This window comes from Heterocephalus glaber, unplaced genomic scaffold (genome assembly GCF_053883595.1).
Source record: "Heterocephalus glaber isolate CG9 unplaced genomic scaffold, H.glaber_assembly_v1.0 deba00001457, whole genome shotgun sequence".
Classification (NCBI taxonomy): Eukaryota; Metazoa; Chordata; class Mammalia; order Rodentia; family Bathyergidae; genus Heterocephalus; species Heterocephalus glaber.
The window spans coordinates 46,441,578-46,458,285 of NW_028258305.1; the positions used below are offsets into that span (position 1 = coordinate 46,441,578).

Genomic DNA, 16,708 nt, shown 5'->3' on the forward strand with positions numbered 1-16,708 from the left:
TTCACTTTTCTTTTTTGGTGCTGGGAATCAAACCCAGGGCCTCGCGCTTGCCAGGCAGGCGCTGTACCACTGAGCTATATCCCTGGCCCGATGAATCTTTGTTCTTGTATTTATTGGCTGCATACTCTGCATTTCATTACGAGAGTGCATTTTCATGTGACAGTGGTACTAATCAGCTTTCTGTCACTGTGACCAAATACCTGAGCTAATCAACCTAAAAGGAGGAAATGTTTATTTTGGTTAATAGTTCCAGAAGTTTCGTTCCTGGTAGGTTGGCTGTGTTGCTTTTAGGTCAGTCTTCACACTTTCTAAAGCTGTTCTGGAAGTCCTCTATGGAATGTCTTTAGTTATACCACGTGGCTGCCTTGATGTCTCAAATCAATCAAAACATTTAGTTTCCATGGTCATTTTGACTTTGGGGAAGAGCCGGAAGTTGCATGGTGCCTTATCAGTGAATAATGTTTTATTACCTTATCTTTCAACTGAATGGTACTGTATGTTTTAATCACGCCTCATAAAGACATGAAAGAAATGCTTCAGCAGAAACCATGGGCTACGTGTTTAAAGCTAGGAGGAGTATTCTGAGAGGGATTCATGGCAACATGTCTTTTACTGTAGTAAGTTTTTAAAATACTAAGCATATATTTTGATCACACCTTGCACATGGGTTTATTCTTCGGTTAATCTAAGATCTTTCTTCCTTTTCTTAGGTAACCCAGGTTTTTCTGTCTTTTATGTGCCATTTGCAAAGGCTTTGTACTCTTTGATGCACAGACGCTTTCCAGTTTGGGTTATCGCTCATGCTGGTCATGTCTTGGCTCCCAAAGACAAGAAGATTCTCACAACATCAGAGGGTATGTCCTTGTTAACATCTACTTTCCTTCACAGTAAATGGGTATTCTTGTTTCTAGAATGTCTACTAAGGTTAAGAGTTTTGCCGATGAAAACCTCTGATGGTGGCATTGGGCCCAGGATGCCACATTTTGGTAATCTGAGGAGTTTTAGAGATATTTGGTAATTTTAGGATTTGTAGAGGTATTTTAACTCTCTGGGTAACTTTGAGCAGATCAGTCTGTGTATTACTTGCCTTCTTTATTTACCAATTAGTAATCAACAATATATTTATTGATCACATATTTCCAAGGTGGTACTAGGAGGAAAAGTAGAGAGAAAAGTATAAGGCACGGTCTTTAAAGAAGTATACTGCCAGAGGCCGAGGATTTAGCTCAGTGGCACTGTGCCTCCCTCACAAGCACAAGGTTATGAGTTGGATCCCCGGTACAAAAAAAAGAAAGAAGCATACTGCCTTGTGTTTAGAGAATGATTACATGGCAAACTCTGGCCCATTGATCATGTAGCTACCTAGAGAGTAAACAGCGTAAACCCACAGTGTGGGCTGGAAGAGACTTTGTGCAGTAGTGCTGTGTCTTTGTCAGTTGGGCTGCTGAAGCGGGGTACCAGGGACTGGGGAGCTTATAAACAGCACAGATTCATTTTCCAGTTTCTGGGGGTGGAGAACAAGATCAAAGCACGGGGCAGTTCAGTTTCAGATGAGGACCTATTCCTGATTCATGACCCACAGATCACCTTTGCCTGTGTCCTCTCACAGTGGAGAGAGGAGGCAGACTCTCTTGGGACTCTTAAGGGCATTAGTCCTATTTATGAGGGCTCCACCCGCATGATCTTATCTCATTGTAATACTCCAGCTTCTTATTCCATCATGTTTGTGTGTAAGATTTTCAACATACGAATTTAGGGATATGGGATGCAAGCATTAGTAATGGTGGGTTTTGACAGTTGAATAGGATTTGGATTTGGAGGGGGTGGGTACAGAGGTTAACAGGCAGAAGGAAGTGAGAGTTAGTAGGTACATTGCTTCTGTGCAGGGCTGATTTGGGTGGCCTCTTGAAATCTGGGCAGAGAGCTAGGACTACATGGTAAACTACTGGAAAACTTTGAAGTGAAAGACGTATTACTATAGAGGTGCAAACTACTTGCTTTCAACTTAAAAGAATTCCAACATATTTACCCCTAAAATAAAAGTGAGAGGAAAAAGAGAAATATAACTTAAGTTCTCTGAGGACATCACATTCAAGGGCCTTGTGCCCTACTGGGTTCCTCGTGGTTACCCGAGGTGAGAGCAGTGCCTGTGGCCTCATTGCTTGCTTGGCTCCGCTTCTCCTAAGTCTCTTGTGTGGTATGGGTTTTGTTTTGTCTTACTGAGCTCCTGTTATAAGACGCGTTACTGTAAAGTTACATTTCCCATCTGTATTCTTTGTGATTATATATTCATGATTCCTTTAGACGTTGGTATACAAGTTTGAAAACACAAAGCCTGTACTGTATGAGTGATCTAAGTTAGTGATGGCAAACCTTTAGAGACTGAGTGCCCAAACTGCAACCCAAACCCACTTACCTGTTGCAGAGTGCCAGCATTGCAATTAAACCTGAATACTGAAGTTTTAGTTTAGAAAAAACAACTCATACATTAACATCTTTTGTCTTAAAAAGAAAAACACAACAGAGCTTGCAATCATACAAACAGCTTTTTACTGAAAGGTAAAAATTTGCATTTGGCGTGCTTTTGCACAGTTAATGCAATCTTTGCTGTTGTCTGCATGGTGATAATTTGTCAAACCTTGGCTCATACTTTGTTAGAGCAATACATGCAGCACTCAGGTCATCTGTTAGTCTGTTTCGTGTATGAGATTTGATAGAATTCAAAGCTGAAAACAGCTGCTCACAAGCATACAGTGATCCAAACAAAGTAAGAAGAGAAATCCCAAGTGCTTTCATTGACTTGAAATTATTTGGCAGAGAATTACACACTGTAAGGGTTTCATTTTCAGAACTACCCATTGTGCTGTCCTTTGTCATCCCTTTACACTGTCTTTTCTCTGTCTTCTCAAATGTTTCACGGAGGTCATAAAGTTTATCTTTCTTTTTTTTTGGTGCTGGAGATCAAACTCGGGTCCTTGCACTTGCACAGCAGGCGGCGAAACCACTAAGGTAAATCCCCGGCCCCAAGTTTATCTTTATAGATTGAGTTTTCTGGAAAGTCCAATAGCTCCGTATCCAAATTTCCAAAATCAATCCAGTGTAAACAGGAAAGATCAAGTTCTTCAAATTTGGCTTTGTCTGGAAAAGAAAGCTGAGGATTATCTCCATCTTACAGAACTGTAAAAACTATTACTAAAATTCTCCTTTGCAGCACCCACAATGCTCGAAAATTCCTTGTAGATTTCCTGATGCCCTGTAGGATTGTCTGTAAATGTTGTAGAATTTTCTAAGTGCATTTTTAGATTTGGAAAGTATTTCAGCTTCCCACTTTCAAGGTCTCTTTCAAAAACCTGCAGTTTTCTCTCAAATGTTTTGACATCACAAAACATCCTTTCTGCTCTTCTCCCCAAACATTGTAGATTTTTGTTCAGTATTTTGAAGTGTAGTGTAAAATCTGTAAAAAACATGAGGTTGTTAAGCCAGGCCATATCAGTGAGCTGTGGATACTCTTGCCCTTTTTCATTCATAAACAGCTTAATTTTATCCAAGCAGGCTACAAATTTCTCCAGGACCTGTCCTCTGCTCAGCCACCAGACATTATTGTGTATAAGTAAAGCATTATACCGTACCTAAACCTCATCAATAAGTGTTTGAAATTGTTGAAAGTTAAGAACCTGAGCCATGATGTAATTCACCGTTTTTGTGACATCTTTGAGGATATCACCTAATTTTTTGCTGCTTGCCTTGGCACAAAGAGCTTCTTGATGTATACTACAATAATACTGATTGGGCCAGGGATTTAGTTCAGTGGTTTCGCCGCCTGCTATGCAAGCGCAAGGACCCGAGTTCAGTCCCCGGTACCAAAAAATAAAAAAATAAAAAAAATTAATACTGAATGACTAGATGTTTTGCTTCTTTAACAAAGAACCGTATGAAACCCAATGTTGCCCCCACCATACAAGGTAGCAAAAAAGCCCCCCTAACAGTGCTGTCAATGTCTGTCCCTTGTGTTCTTCCAGGCAAAGACACCAGTTTCAGCAGCTCCTCTCTCATGATGTCATCAACAGCATAACGCAAAATCACTGCTAGCCTTGCATGATTATTTCTATCTGTGCTTTCTCCTAAGCACATGGAGCAACAGGCTGCCTTCTGTAAGTCAGTGGTGAGCTGCTCACTAGCATCACTTGCCACACATAGGACTCAGTCTTTAACAGTATTTCTGCTAAGAGGCATCTCAGAGATGTGTTGCATAATTTTATCTTTGAGAAATCATGAAAAAGGGAATTAGTCCCAGACAACATGGTCATTTTGATAAAGTCCCCATTGAGAGGGGCTTACCATGTTTTGCCATGCACAGAGAAATTTGAAAGCTGGCAGCTGGCAGGTGACTGTTTTGGAAAGATAGTTGGAACGCTTTTATGCCTGGAGGCAAAGTGCCATCTGACACTTGATGTGGGACACACAAAACTTTCACTGTACAGAATACATAACTCTTTCCCATCGCGTTCAAACACTCCAGTTGACTGGCTGAGCCTGTTGGAATGATCTTCCACTGTTTTCAGGGTTTTTTTGTTTTGTTTTGTTTTTTCCTTTAGTCATTTTTTGGTGTTCAAGACTTGTCGTCCAGAAAAACTTAAAATTTTTAAGAAACAAAGCACCCAATAGAAATCTATCCCTATACCAAAAGTAACTAGCACTATTAGTTAACACCAAAGAATTGGATATTCCCTAAATCAACGGCCTACAGTGCTGGTTCTCAGCCAGGGTTCCTCTTGGATTTGCTGACCACCAGTGCGATTGGCCTGCTCTGCAAAAGGCGTCTGAGTGTGCTTCCTGCATTGTGAGTGCTGCTGCTAAACTGACAGCCGTCCAAGCAAATACATGTGTCCCTGCTCCTGCTTCCATACATTCCTCTCAGATGGCTGAATATGGTGCTGCAGGTCCAGACATGCCAGGGGTCAGCACATTAACAGAATCTTGGTCTCCTGATTAGAATATATCTTTGCTAAATCTTGGATAGTAGATTTCGATTTTTCATAAGAAAACTCAGGTGAAATCTTGTGTAAATAAAAATGAGTGTCTTAAAACTCATAGCCAGTCCAAGCAAATATACATGCAGTAATACCTCTGTTCACAAATGCTTCTGTTCACAGACAGGTTCACAAACAGAAGCGTTTGGCAAAATTTTGCTTCCATTCTCAAACTCCACATTGGGTGTGCTTCTAAATCCCTGCACAAAAACAAACATGGCCATTGTCCTCAGAATCAAGGAACAAATTAAGTTTGTGAACCGAGGTGCCTGTGTATCCTTGGCAGTGCAGTGACTGGCCACGCACAGGCTCAGTTCAGTCAGCTAAGGAGTCACAGCTCACAGATCAGATGTCATCACCACCACACCTACTCTTTTCCCAGCCTGCCCATGTCCCCTAGGGGCGCTGTTATCTGATGCCCCGCTGCTGGGGGAATGCAGGGGTGACTTGGCTTGCAGGCAGACAGAGAGGGCTCTGCACGGCACTGTGACACACGTGTTGTGGGTTCACCACCACTGATCTAAGTGATATTTGAGGGTAGCTTTGTTTATGTTTATTTTTAACTGTACTCTGCCTTCAACTGCTGACCATCATATTTTTTGTTTCTGCTTTAAAATTGAATTTATTGAGAGCAAATATGAACACATATTGAACACTTAATATCCTCTAAAGATCAGTCTATGAATCTATTACGAATATGGGTAAGTGTTGCAGATCACATAAATAGGACTTAGCTTTTATCTAATTTTTTAATTGGTGCATATCAGTAATACAGTGGACCCTTACTCGAAAGGGCTGGTTGTAACTCGAGTTGATTGTAAGTCAAGACTATTTTTCCCATAATAAATAATGGAAATACCCACCATGCATCCCGAACCTCCCAAAGCACCTATTAACTAACCTTTTCATAATAAAAAAGGATTGTATAACATGCATAATTTACTAGAAACACCAATAATTTTCCTAATGTATTCACCAAAAAGTTATAAAATGTGCCTAGTTTACCAGAAACAACAATTTAATTCTGTACTCACCATTCAAGTTGACGTCTTTGGCTTACAGGAGGGGAGGATGAATGGAAGGTGGTTATTGTTAGGAAGAAGAGTCCCCTTCCACAGGAACATCAGGAATCCAGCTCTCTGGGGTCCTTTCTCTCCTTGGGCGAGTCTGTAGCCCACTAGGACCTGCTTCTGGCTCACTAGGTCTCAACCTTTTCAGAACTAAAAACCTATCTAAGGTTGTCTGTTTCTGTCTTTTGTTTAACACTCTTCTGTAGTATGATGTGACATTGTCATTAAGCAAATGAATGCAACGGTTGGCTTTTTCTCTGACTGCCTGGGTCTTTACAAATGTTTGTAGCTCTGTCCATTTTTTCAGGATTTCCTTTATTGCAGAAGAAGAACTTTGCTGCACTGATTGTTGATACTCCCCCTCCTTTACAGAAAGCTCCTTAGCTGCCATTCTCTGCTGCTCAGCCAAAAGTTGCTGAAGTTCCTCGTAGGCAGTTCCTCTGAGTGTTCCTCCACCAGTTCCTCAACATCACCACTGTCTACCTGCAAGCCTATGGGCTCTGCTATATGACAGTGTCATCAACCACAGGGTCAACTGAAGGCTCAAGTTCCTCTACACAGCCTTCAAATCCTCTCACCTGTATAACTTTAGGCCACACTTTCTTCTAGGCAGGTCTCAGTGCTCTTAGAGGGACACTGGCCCAGGATTTCTCAGTTAACCCCATTCAGGAAAGGATGTTGTAATGTTCCTTCCAGAACTCTTCAAGGGCTAAGTCTGTAGCTGAGACCATCTGGAAGCAAAAGCAACCAGCATTTAGGTTGTAACTCAAGACTTCGCTCGTAAGTTAAAACTAAAATTCCAGTTGTAACTCAAGTTGTTCATATGTTAGCCCGGTTGTAACTCAAGAGTCCACTGTAGAGAATAATGAAATCTATTTTGGTGTATTAGTAGATACATGTAACATACTTGGTTATCTTCATCCCTGTTACCCCTCTCTCTTCACCATCTCTAAAAATCTACCTTCTAAGCTGGGTCTGGCAATGCAGGCCTGTAATTGCAGTACTCCAGGAGGCTGAGGGCAGGAGGATACAAGTTCAAGCCCAACCTTGGCAACTTCAACTTAGTGAGACCCTGTCTCAAAAATTAAAAAATTTAAAAAGGGCTGGGGATATAGCTCAGTGTGAAAGCCCGGGTTTCAATACCCAGTGCTATAGTAAATAAGTGTGTGAATTAATGAATGAATGAAGTAAAATTCTACTTTCTACTTTTCTATCCTTTCTCTTTATTTATTTGCTTGCTTGCTTACAGATGACAAAACATGCAATATTTAACTTTCTGAGTCTGGCCAATTTCACTTTACATGATGTATTCTAGTTCTGTCTATTTTATTGCAAGTGACATCGTGTCCTTCCTCTTTATGGCTCAGTAGTATCTCACATTTCTTTATCCATCCTGTTGATAGCGTCTAGGCTATAAACATGAGTATGCATGTATCACTGTAATATGCTGTCTTTAATTCTTTTGAGAATATCAAGGAGCAGTGTAGCTGGCATTTTAACACATTCCCACCGGCTTGAACCACTGGTGGGTACATGCATGACTGTCCCATCAGGCAGCTTCTACCACTGATGGTACAAACAGATCTAATCACTTTTGTCAGTCTTTTTACTAATAAAATTAATAAAAGTCACCCAATGAGACTGTCATGTGTGTACCTCCAGTGGTCCAAGCTGGCCCAGCAGCAAGACATATGAATTACAGCCCCATTGTGAACAGATTAAAACCCTGTATTTTATAGCCAATCTTATAGTTCTCGTGACTATAGTGTGCAGTTTATTTTCAAAGTAGATTAGCTTTTTGATTGTATTTTTTTTACATTAAAAAGTTCTATGTTCTTCATATTAAAAAGTTAGACAATGCAGAAAATTGAGTAAGAGTAAAAATCAGAGTTCTATAATTTGAAGGTTGAAAAAGAATACTATTAAAACTTTTACCCTCAAATCAAATAAACATTACCACCTTGACACTAAGAGATAAGATTTCCCAATGTTTTTAACACTTCATACCATGGCTCAGAGGTCTTGTACAGCCTGAAATACGTATTTAATAACTAGCTAGTGTTTTTCCCCTGTGACAATGTTATGATGAAGTGTATATCTTAAACACTTAGTAAAATAATTAATTTTTATTCTAAGGTTATTTTTCCCAACATTTATTTGCTTCTTAATATCTGTTAAGAAATTTTAGTTGGCATATATTATGTACTAAGAAAACATTCAGCATAGAGCAGTTTAAAAAATGAGTAGTGGGCTTCCAGTTTCATCTCTGACATATAGAACTTGAAATTTTGTCACTTCCATCCTTATAAGAAAAAGAGCCAAACTGAAAAATCAAAGATTTTTCTTAGGTCTGTCAGATCATTGAGATCACAGGACAAACTACCAACTGAAATAAGGAGAGTCGGGAATATATAGTAAGGATCAGCTTACCTGAAGCAGAAGATAAAAAAACATAAGCTGATAAAAAACAAAATGAAAATTTTGATTAATTACTTGATACAGATTCTCACTGTCTGTTTTGAAAGTGAGAAACTCCTATAGGGCTAGTCTTAGAGAACCTTCCGCATTTTCCTGTATTCCACCAGATACCCTATTAGGTTCTTTTGTGAATATGAACATTCCCCAAGGATTTTGGTCAGGAGGAAAGGAGAAGTCATTTTTGTTGGGAAAAATGCAAGACTGTGTGGGTTGTGAAATTTCCATGAATTTGCAAAGAATGACAGAGATGAAAGTCAGAGAAGTGGTCCCTAAATCTACAGTTATTCAACAGAGAAGAGTATTTAGTAAAATTAGATGACACCTTTCAAGTGGGCTAAGTCCAAATCATATAGGGGAGAGAAAAGTGGCCCTGCTTGAAGTGGTCATTGGGGAAATAGTGACCTTACCAGAAAGTAGGTTTATGTGTGACCTTAAGCAACTCTTCTAACCATTCTGTTTCAGGTTTACTTGTTGTATATATTTGTCTAGTAAAACTTATAAGATTGTCATATTAAATATTGAAATACTTGCAAAATATTTAGCATGTAGAAATGGCTACAAAAAATAATTTCCTAGCATGGAATTAAAAGTACAATGGATTCTCAAAAAACAAAACAAAACAAAGAAGTCAATGACTTTCCTACTTAGCGGCATTGAAAAATTAGAACTTAAAATTAAAGCACTTTACATTAGAACCAGAGTGTATTTTGAAAGGTGAATGAATATTGATTACCTAACTCTAAAAGATTTTAGGAGTAGTGAAATGAAATGAATATATAAATTTCAGTCATGATTAAAAATATCTATTTCAACAACCATCATACTGAAAATGAATAAAATGTGTAGCAGATACTATTCTTTGAAATATATTTAAAGATACATCTTTACTGTTCTAAGTTATTTCTTCAAGTAGGAAAGTTGCAGGTTTAAGTCCATAGTATTTCCTTTATTAGGAAATTTGTATGACTGTTTAGAATGTGCTTTTGCAATCTAATGTTGTGTTTGGAAAATGGAGGTGTCAAAAGAATTCTTCCAGGTTATGGATGTAGTTCAATAGTAGAGCTCCTGCCTAGCGTGTATGAGGCCCTGACTTTGATCCCAGCACAAAAAGAATACTTCCTAGAAAAGTCTCCTTTAATATGTTAACCTTCCCAAAGCTGCCAGCTATCCTGGCCTGTTGTCTGAACTCTGGCAAAAAAAGAAATAACCCAAGGACAGAAGGGCTGGGGAGTCATGGGATATTGCATGGTACCCAGGGAAGTTTTTCGTTCTTCCTGGGCCATGTTCAGACCCTTCAGTGGTGAGTGCCTAGCATGTTTTATTCCTACATCCTTACCTTGAGGAGAAGGCTCCATTATGTATTGAATTACTTAATTAGATCAACATCCAGCTGTGACAGTAGCGATTTGAAATCATGCTAAAGATAGAAGCAAACATTTGAACAGAATCCGAATACCAACTTTGAATGTCAGAAACAGACTTGAAGCCTTCCATCAGAGATTCTTATTAGCAACCGAGTTGCTGATTCAGTAGGTCTAGAACAGGACCTGGGAATGTGTATGTCTGATGATTTCCCAGAGAGTATTCATTTTCAGAACCATTGCCCTAGACCTTCTTCATGAATAAAACCAGTAGAAAGTATCTGTTGTGTCTGAGGTTTAGGAAATGCCTTTAGTTCTTTTAAATTGATACCTTATTATTTATAATGTTGAGTATGCTCTTTGCTGTCTGGGCCACTTAGGTTCATAATATTGAGTTAATAACTTAGTAGTTAGAAGCTAAGCTCTTTCTACCTAATGAGTACAGTGCCATCTAGAGGTATTGGCCCAGAGGCCACCACAGGACCAGCGGAAGCTGTGGTATGTGGAGGGGTAAATTTCAACTTGTCATCAGCAAGGATTTATTGACAAACAGCTAGATTGTTATGTGTGGCACTGCAGGGGAATAAACAGAAATTGTAGTCTCCATCTTTTAAAATAGTAATTTTCCATTTGTATTCTCAGCAGCCCAAAAGTTCTGGGTAGGCTAGGTGGGGCCATGGAGTTTACCAGTCTCCATTCATGGAGAACAGTTCCGCCTTCATCTGCTTTCCATGTTGGAGGTTACATTTGCAAGTGTATGCTGAAGTAAATTGCTCAGCACAGGCAGGACAGATACATTATTCATCATCCAAGATTACTGTCAAGATATGGTGTGAAAAATACATAATTATTGAGACAAAGCTAAAACAAGACCTCAAATGTTAGCAGTGTGTTTTGCTCCATGCTGACACATTAAAATTATGAACAGTTGGAAATGATATTCTAGTTGTATCACAACCACAATTCAATATAAATTGAATGCAATTGAGAGAACAGATGTTCACCTGTGTCAGAAGAGGAACATTTAGTTTAAAAAGTGAAAAGAAAATTTGAGAAATTAGTATAAACTGTTTTGGCTTTGAATTACTAGAATCAGCTTAGTCGATGACAGATTCATTATCAGTTATTTCAAGTCATTTGTTCAAAAAGCTAGAAATTGTACTTGTTTGGTGGCAACATAAAATAAGACTTCAAAAATTACACAGTCTTACAGTTAATCATGCATCTGAGTCATGCTTCATCGAAAGAAACAAACCATTCCCACTGCAGCCCCCAGAGAGAGAGAGAGAGAGAGAGAGAGAGAGAGAAGAAATCGTGACAGTGTCGCTGTTGCCAGGACCGGGAGGAGCAGAGGAGCTCAGGAAAGACGCAGTGACTGGGTGAGCCCGAGGCGGGGACACTCAGGTGGCCGGTCTCCGACCACAGTCATTAGGGGTAAATCTAGTCTGTGGGTCAAGAGAAGAGTAGGGCCAGAGCCAGGGCTTGGGAGCCAGGCATCTTTCAGCATCCCAGGCAGGCGGAGTGTCAATATGGTAGCTCCTGCCTGACTGCAGCGCTTGGAAGTCTTCTCACTGTTCCCAGGAGTCCAGACTGCTGGGGGATGTTTCATGTTCTGTTTGATTAGTCACAGCCTTCCTTTTCACCTTTTGTGGCCCCTCTTTATAGCCACAAAGAGCCACAGAATTCGTGGCTTCTTCCAAAATAGCACCACACGTTTGTGCCTCGTGTGTTGGTTATTTGCTGAGTCTCTAGCATGTTGTTCTTACTGAATTTCTCCTGTTTGCCCTGTCTCTGCTGAAGTCCTCAGAAGATAAATCATTGATGTTAGTCAACTGGAAAGCATAGTTTGAGGACCTTGGATTTTACCATCTGTTTGGAGAATACTAATTTAAAATTCTTGTATAAGACGTGTTTGGGGTTGATAGTAAGATAGTAGCTTTGAATAGATTGCCTATCTGCTGTCTCAATGTGTTGCATACTTCAGAGCGTGCAGAGTTGCCTCAGTGTTTAGATACAGGAATCTTACAGAATACTGAGGGAGCTCAGAACAGATGAGCCCAAACTGTAACAGTGCACTTTCACCCCAGCTTCATAAACCCCCAGGGAGCAGTTGTGAAAGGAAAGCCTTTCAGACCCTTGAAGTGAGTGAGCACGAAGAACTCCTGACTGCCGTTCCCACCCAGCCACTTCACTCTTGTTCAGCATGAACCCAGATGCCCCCCGGGCTTCTGTACCCTTAGGGTAACACTGAGCTGCTCTTCCCTGTGATACGTGCAAGAGGGCTAGGGATGGCGCGTCAGAGCATGCTCAGTTTCTAGGAGTATTTATTTGGAGAACATTTTAAAATCATAGAAACATTTAAGGCTTATACAAACAGTTGTACAACACAAAATTGACAGTTAACCCTGCCGTAATTACTCAATATGTTTGTCAATAAAATGAATGAAATAATACATAAAAAGTTACATCTGTTTTTATCCTGTCTCCAGTTCTGTGTGAATTTAGAGTAAATGTTTCATGGCTCTTTTTGTATTGATATATGAATATTACTTTATGTGTTTTAAAAGATTTACCTGAGTAGTCAGATGTGGTGGTGCATTCCTGTAATCTTAGCACTCAGGAGGCTAAGGCAGGTATTGCTACAAGTTCGAGACCAGCCTGGGCTACATAGTGAGTCCCTGTTGGGGGAGGGGGTTGCCTGAGTAAAGTGTACTCCTGCTGATCAGAGTATTCTTTTAAATATAAAGTTCTGTTTAGCCTTTTCTTATACATGTAATTTTTTTATTAAAACTGTCATTAAGAAGGCTGGGAGCCAGGTGTGGTGGTACACACCAGTAATCCTAGCACTCTGAAAGGCAGAGACAGGAAAATTGCATGTTCAAGTCCAGCCTGGGCAACTTAGTAAGACTCTATCTCAAAATTTAAAAATAAATAAAGGGCTGGGGATGTAGCCCAGTGCAAAGACCCTAGGTTCAACCCCTAGTACCACAAATGAACAGCCAGGGCAGGAGGTGAAGAAGGAAGAAGGAAAACTGAGGATATATCTCAGTGGTAATGTGCACAGAGTCCTGAGTTCAATCCCCAGCACCAACCAAGAAAATTTTGTTCTTATCATACCCCAGGGCATCATGGCAAATTTTTTGAAAGATGCACTATGGAGGGTGTATAAGCCCATGTTTATTTTTTAGGAGTATTTCTGTTGATGAATCATTAATTTTAATTTTATGAGTTTTATTATATCAAACAATGTATACTTAACAGGAAAAGAAAATATTAATAAAATAAAATATTAAATTTTAATATGTAGTGAGTGTGTACAACAAACATAAACATTTTCAACATTAGCTGTTTACCTGCTTACAAGATCTAACAACAGCAGAAATGAATTTCTGTGTCAAGTACAGTGCAAATTCAAACAAAACTCTACCTCAGAAATAATCTTTGCTTCAGTTATGACACAGCACGTGCGTACACGAGTCGCACTGACACTGACAGCGCGTGGCGTGTGCGCTGCTTTCCCGTCTTCCCTGGCGGGACGCCCTTGACGTCTCGCTGCTCTTCCTGTTTCCTTAGGGGCCCTGGCCGTGTTCGCCTGTCTGTGCACCGGTCTCTCCAGAATTCTTTGCGGAGTTCTCTGGGCAGATACATACTGTTCTTCCTCTCTTGTAATTGATCATTTATCGATTCCAGACCCAATCCTTTGGGAAATTTCTCCGTGATAATTTGTGCTTGTTATTTTCTTTGTAATCTATGCAGCTATTTATGCCTGACGTTTAGGATCAAGTAAAACACAACCATTGCCTAACTCTTTGTGTTTCAAGCAACATCATAGTTACCGCATAACTTGCCAACAGCATCTACTCCGCCTTCTGTTTTGTTGTAGAATGTGACCATTTCTGACCTCATTTGTCTTGAGGATTCACTATCAATCTTTGTTTGGTTGGTTGGTTGGATGACTGATTTTTTTGAGACAGGGTCTCAGTATGTAGTCCAGGCTGGCCTTGAACTCACAGGATCCTCCTGCCTCAGCCTCAGCAGCTGTGGTTATAGGCCTGTGCCATCCATCCCCTGACTTCGCTATCAGTCTTATCATGATATCATGTTGCCAGTATCAATATCACTTGTTTTTCTTTGCCAGATAGGAGGCCCATGTTATGTACAATCCAAAGACTGTACTATACATTTCTCTACTGTGGACTTGAAACATTTTTTCAGGAATCTCCGCTTTGTTCTTGTGATCAGTTTCTGCGCTGGTCAACTGGTGTTCTTTTAGCAAATATAATATCAATGGGTAACCAGTAAACTGATTGTCGAATGTGACGTTTGGGCTACTTTTTGAAGTAGGTGCAACAGGGCTGTTCACAGCATCATACGGCTTATTACTGCACCAGTACAGACCTGGTGGCTGAGTTCCAGGATAAACCTCTAAATTCAAGGTGTAAAATGTCTTCGCATCTACCAGGGTGTATTTTTTATACCATATTTGGAAGGTTCATTTGACATATATTGCCAAAAAGTCCAACAACCATGAAATGATGCAAATTGTTCCATTGTCATGCATTCGGATGGTGCGTAAATTGCTTGACAGTTCGGGACAAAGAAAAAGATGAGCAAATAACAGCCAAACTGTCAGATTTTTTTCTTTCTTGGAGGGTCTTTCTGTCATCAAAATGTAGACGATTTTGAAAGAAACCAAATCTCGAGTGTCATTATTGTTCTAAAAATCTCAATGCTACATCTCTCACTTCTCCACACATAAATCCTTTAGATTCTGACGATTAGAATGATAAAGTCCTGCTATGAAAGCTTTTAGTTCAGATAGGGATGTGTCATGATAAATATATTTGAGTATTACTATTGGTGCATATAGAATGTTTTACTTGTATTTCATTATTAGTGTATTTCACAACATCTTGTAGCATATCGTCCATTAGAAACAACTGCCAACATTGCATTGCAGTGCTGGCATTCCGACCAATAGGTTTCACCCTGGCAAGAACCTAATAGCATTTTCCAACCTAGTTCTAATGTTGGATTGTTCAGGTGTACATGACCGATTTGTAGCATTTTGACCATTCAAATACTTTACATTACTGTTTTCTTCCTCATCTGAATCAAACTCTTCATCTTGTACTTGTCTGTCTGTCATATCTTGCTAACTTCTTTGGCTTACAGGATCCAAGTCATCCTTGGTAGCCAGGTCACCTGATGACTCATTTTCAACCTTCTCCCGAAGTTAGAAAAGCAGATTTCATCCAACATTATACTGAATTGGGCTGATTGTACAAGAAAAATCAAAAGAAACTGGTTAATAAATTATAAATGCACAAAAATGTAACACACCACATAACGTGAGTAAAAATCACCTGTCTGCACTTTGACACACATCGCACACCTTGCTGTTCGTCATATCAGGTGGATAAACACGGAGATTGCTTCTTGTATTCCCTTAGCACAGCTATTAGGACGCACATCTGACTACCATTCTACTAAAGTCCATATTTTCATTAGAAAAGTGTGGTGGGGTTGTCTTTCACCCCCATAACACTCCAGGGTAAGGCACAGCTTTGGAGTAATGGTAAGGAGAAGATGGGAAAATTCAGCAGTTGAGAAAATCTGATGTGAAATGTGAGGCATTTGCAGACTCAGTTCTAGCAGAAGTTTCCATTAGCACTAATCTCTGTTCTTACCAGGCCTGTGGTTGTAGAGTACTTGTAAATACCATTCATGTGAAAATATATAGTTGAAATCATGCATTTTTATTCAGTGTGTAACTAGACATGTGTGTATAATTATGTGATAAATTATATATACAGTAAATTACAATAAATTTAGACTTATCCTCACATTAAAATATGTAGTTAAATTACACACTTATAGTAATGTGCATGTAGTAAAGAGTATTTTCTAGTTATTTATCTTGGGTAACTTGAAGAAAAGTACAGTACTAGGGCCGGGGATTTAGCTCACTGGTTTCACTGTCTGCTGCACAAGCGCAAGGACCTGAGTTCGATCCCAGATACCAAAAAAAAGAAAAGAAAAGAAAAGTACAGTACTTTTTATGAGTCTGAAGGAGTATTTCCGTTCTGTCATGATCCAGTAGAACCCTCTTTTCTCACACAAATGCTTGGGATTTTGACTTCAGGGTTTTGTTCACTGTGGTTTTATATTTCCTCTTAGTAGACTGTAATCTCCTTTAAAACAAAGGTAGTTTATAATTAGATTTGGAAGAATCCAGAAAACAGTTCCTGGGTGACAGAAAGGAACGATATTTCAGATTGAGACTGTGCTAATTACAAGAGACACTTTACAACACTTCCACTAGGCTTTAAGTCTTAGTTCTTTTTTTTTTTCTTAAATTCTTTTATTGGTACATTTTAGGTATACAATACATTTACATTTGTCATTGGATGCTTGTACCTGTACATGATGCATCTTGATTCTTATATTTTCCCCATTCCCTGCCCTCCCTTCACTTCCACCCTTACCTCTTTACAAAGACTTTGTTTCCATTTTTTCCTTTTCTCATATTTTTTCCTTTCCCCTACCCCTCCCACTTCCCCTACCCCTTTAGACCCTTTCTTCCTGTTTCACATTATCTATTATACCTTTTAGTCCTTATTTACACTTTCACTTTCTCACAGCAGAGAAACTATTCAGTATTTACACGTGTGTCCTGTTTATTTCACTTAAGAGTATGTCCTCAATGTGCCTCCATTTAGGTATAAATGTCTTTAGTTTGTCATTCTTTATGGCTGAGTAGTATTCC

At 39.5% G+C, this 16,708-nt stretch overlaps 1 protein-coding gene across 2 annotated transcripts in view; it reads left to right on the plus strand.

Moving 5' to 3' along the window:
- Ldah (lipid droplet associated hydrolase) overlaps positions 1 to 16,708 on the plus strand; it is a 112,489-nt gene that overhangs the window by 22,021 nt on the left and 73,760 nt on the right. Inside the window, exon 3 of one of the 2 annotated variants that reach the window (XM_004839068.4) lies at positions 711 to 854. The exons of the other annotated variant lie outside the window; for it this stretch is intronic. Coding sequence (XP_004839125.3) covers positions 711 to 854 — 144 coding nt within the window. The remainder of the gene's footprint in view (positions 1 to 710; positions 855 to 16,708) is intronic. 2 annotated transcript variants of the gene reach the window in all.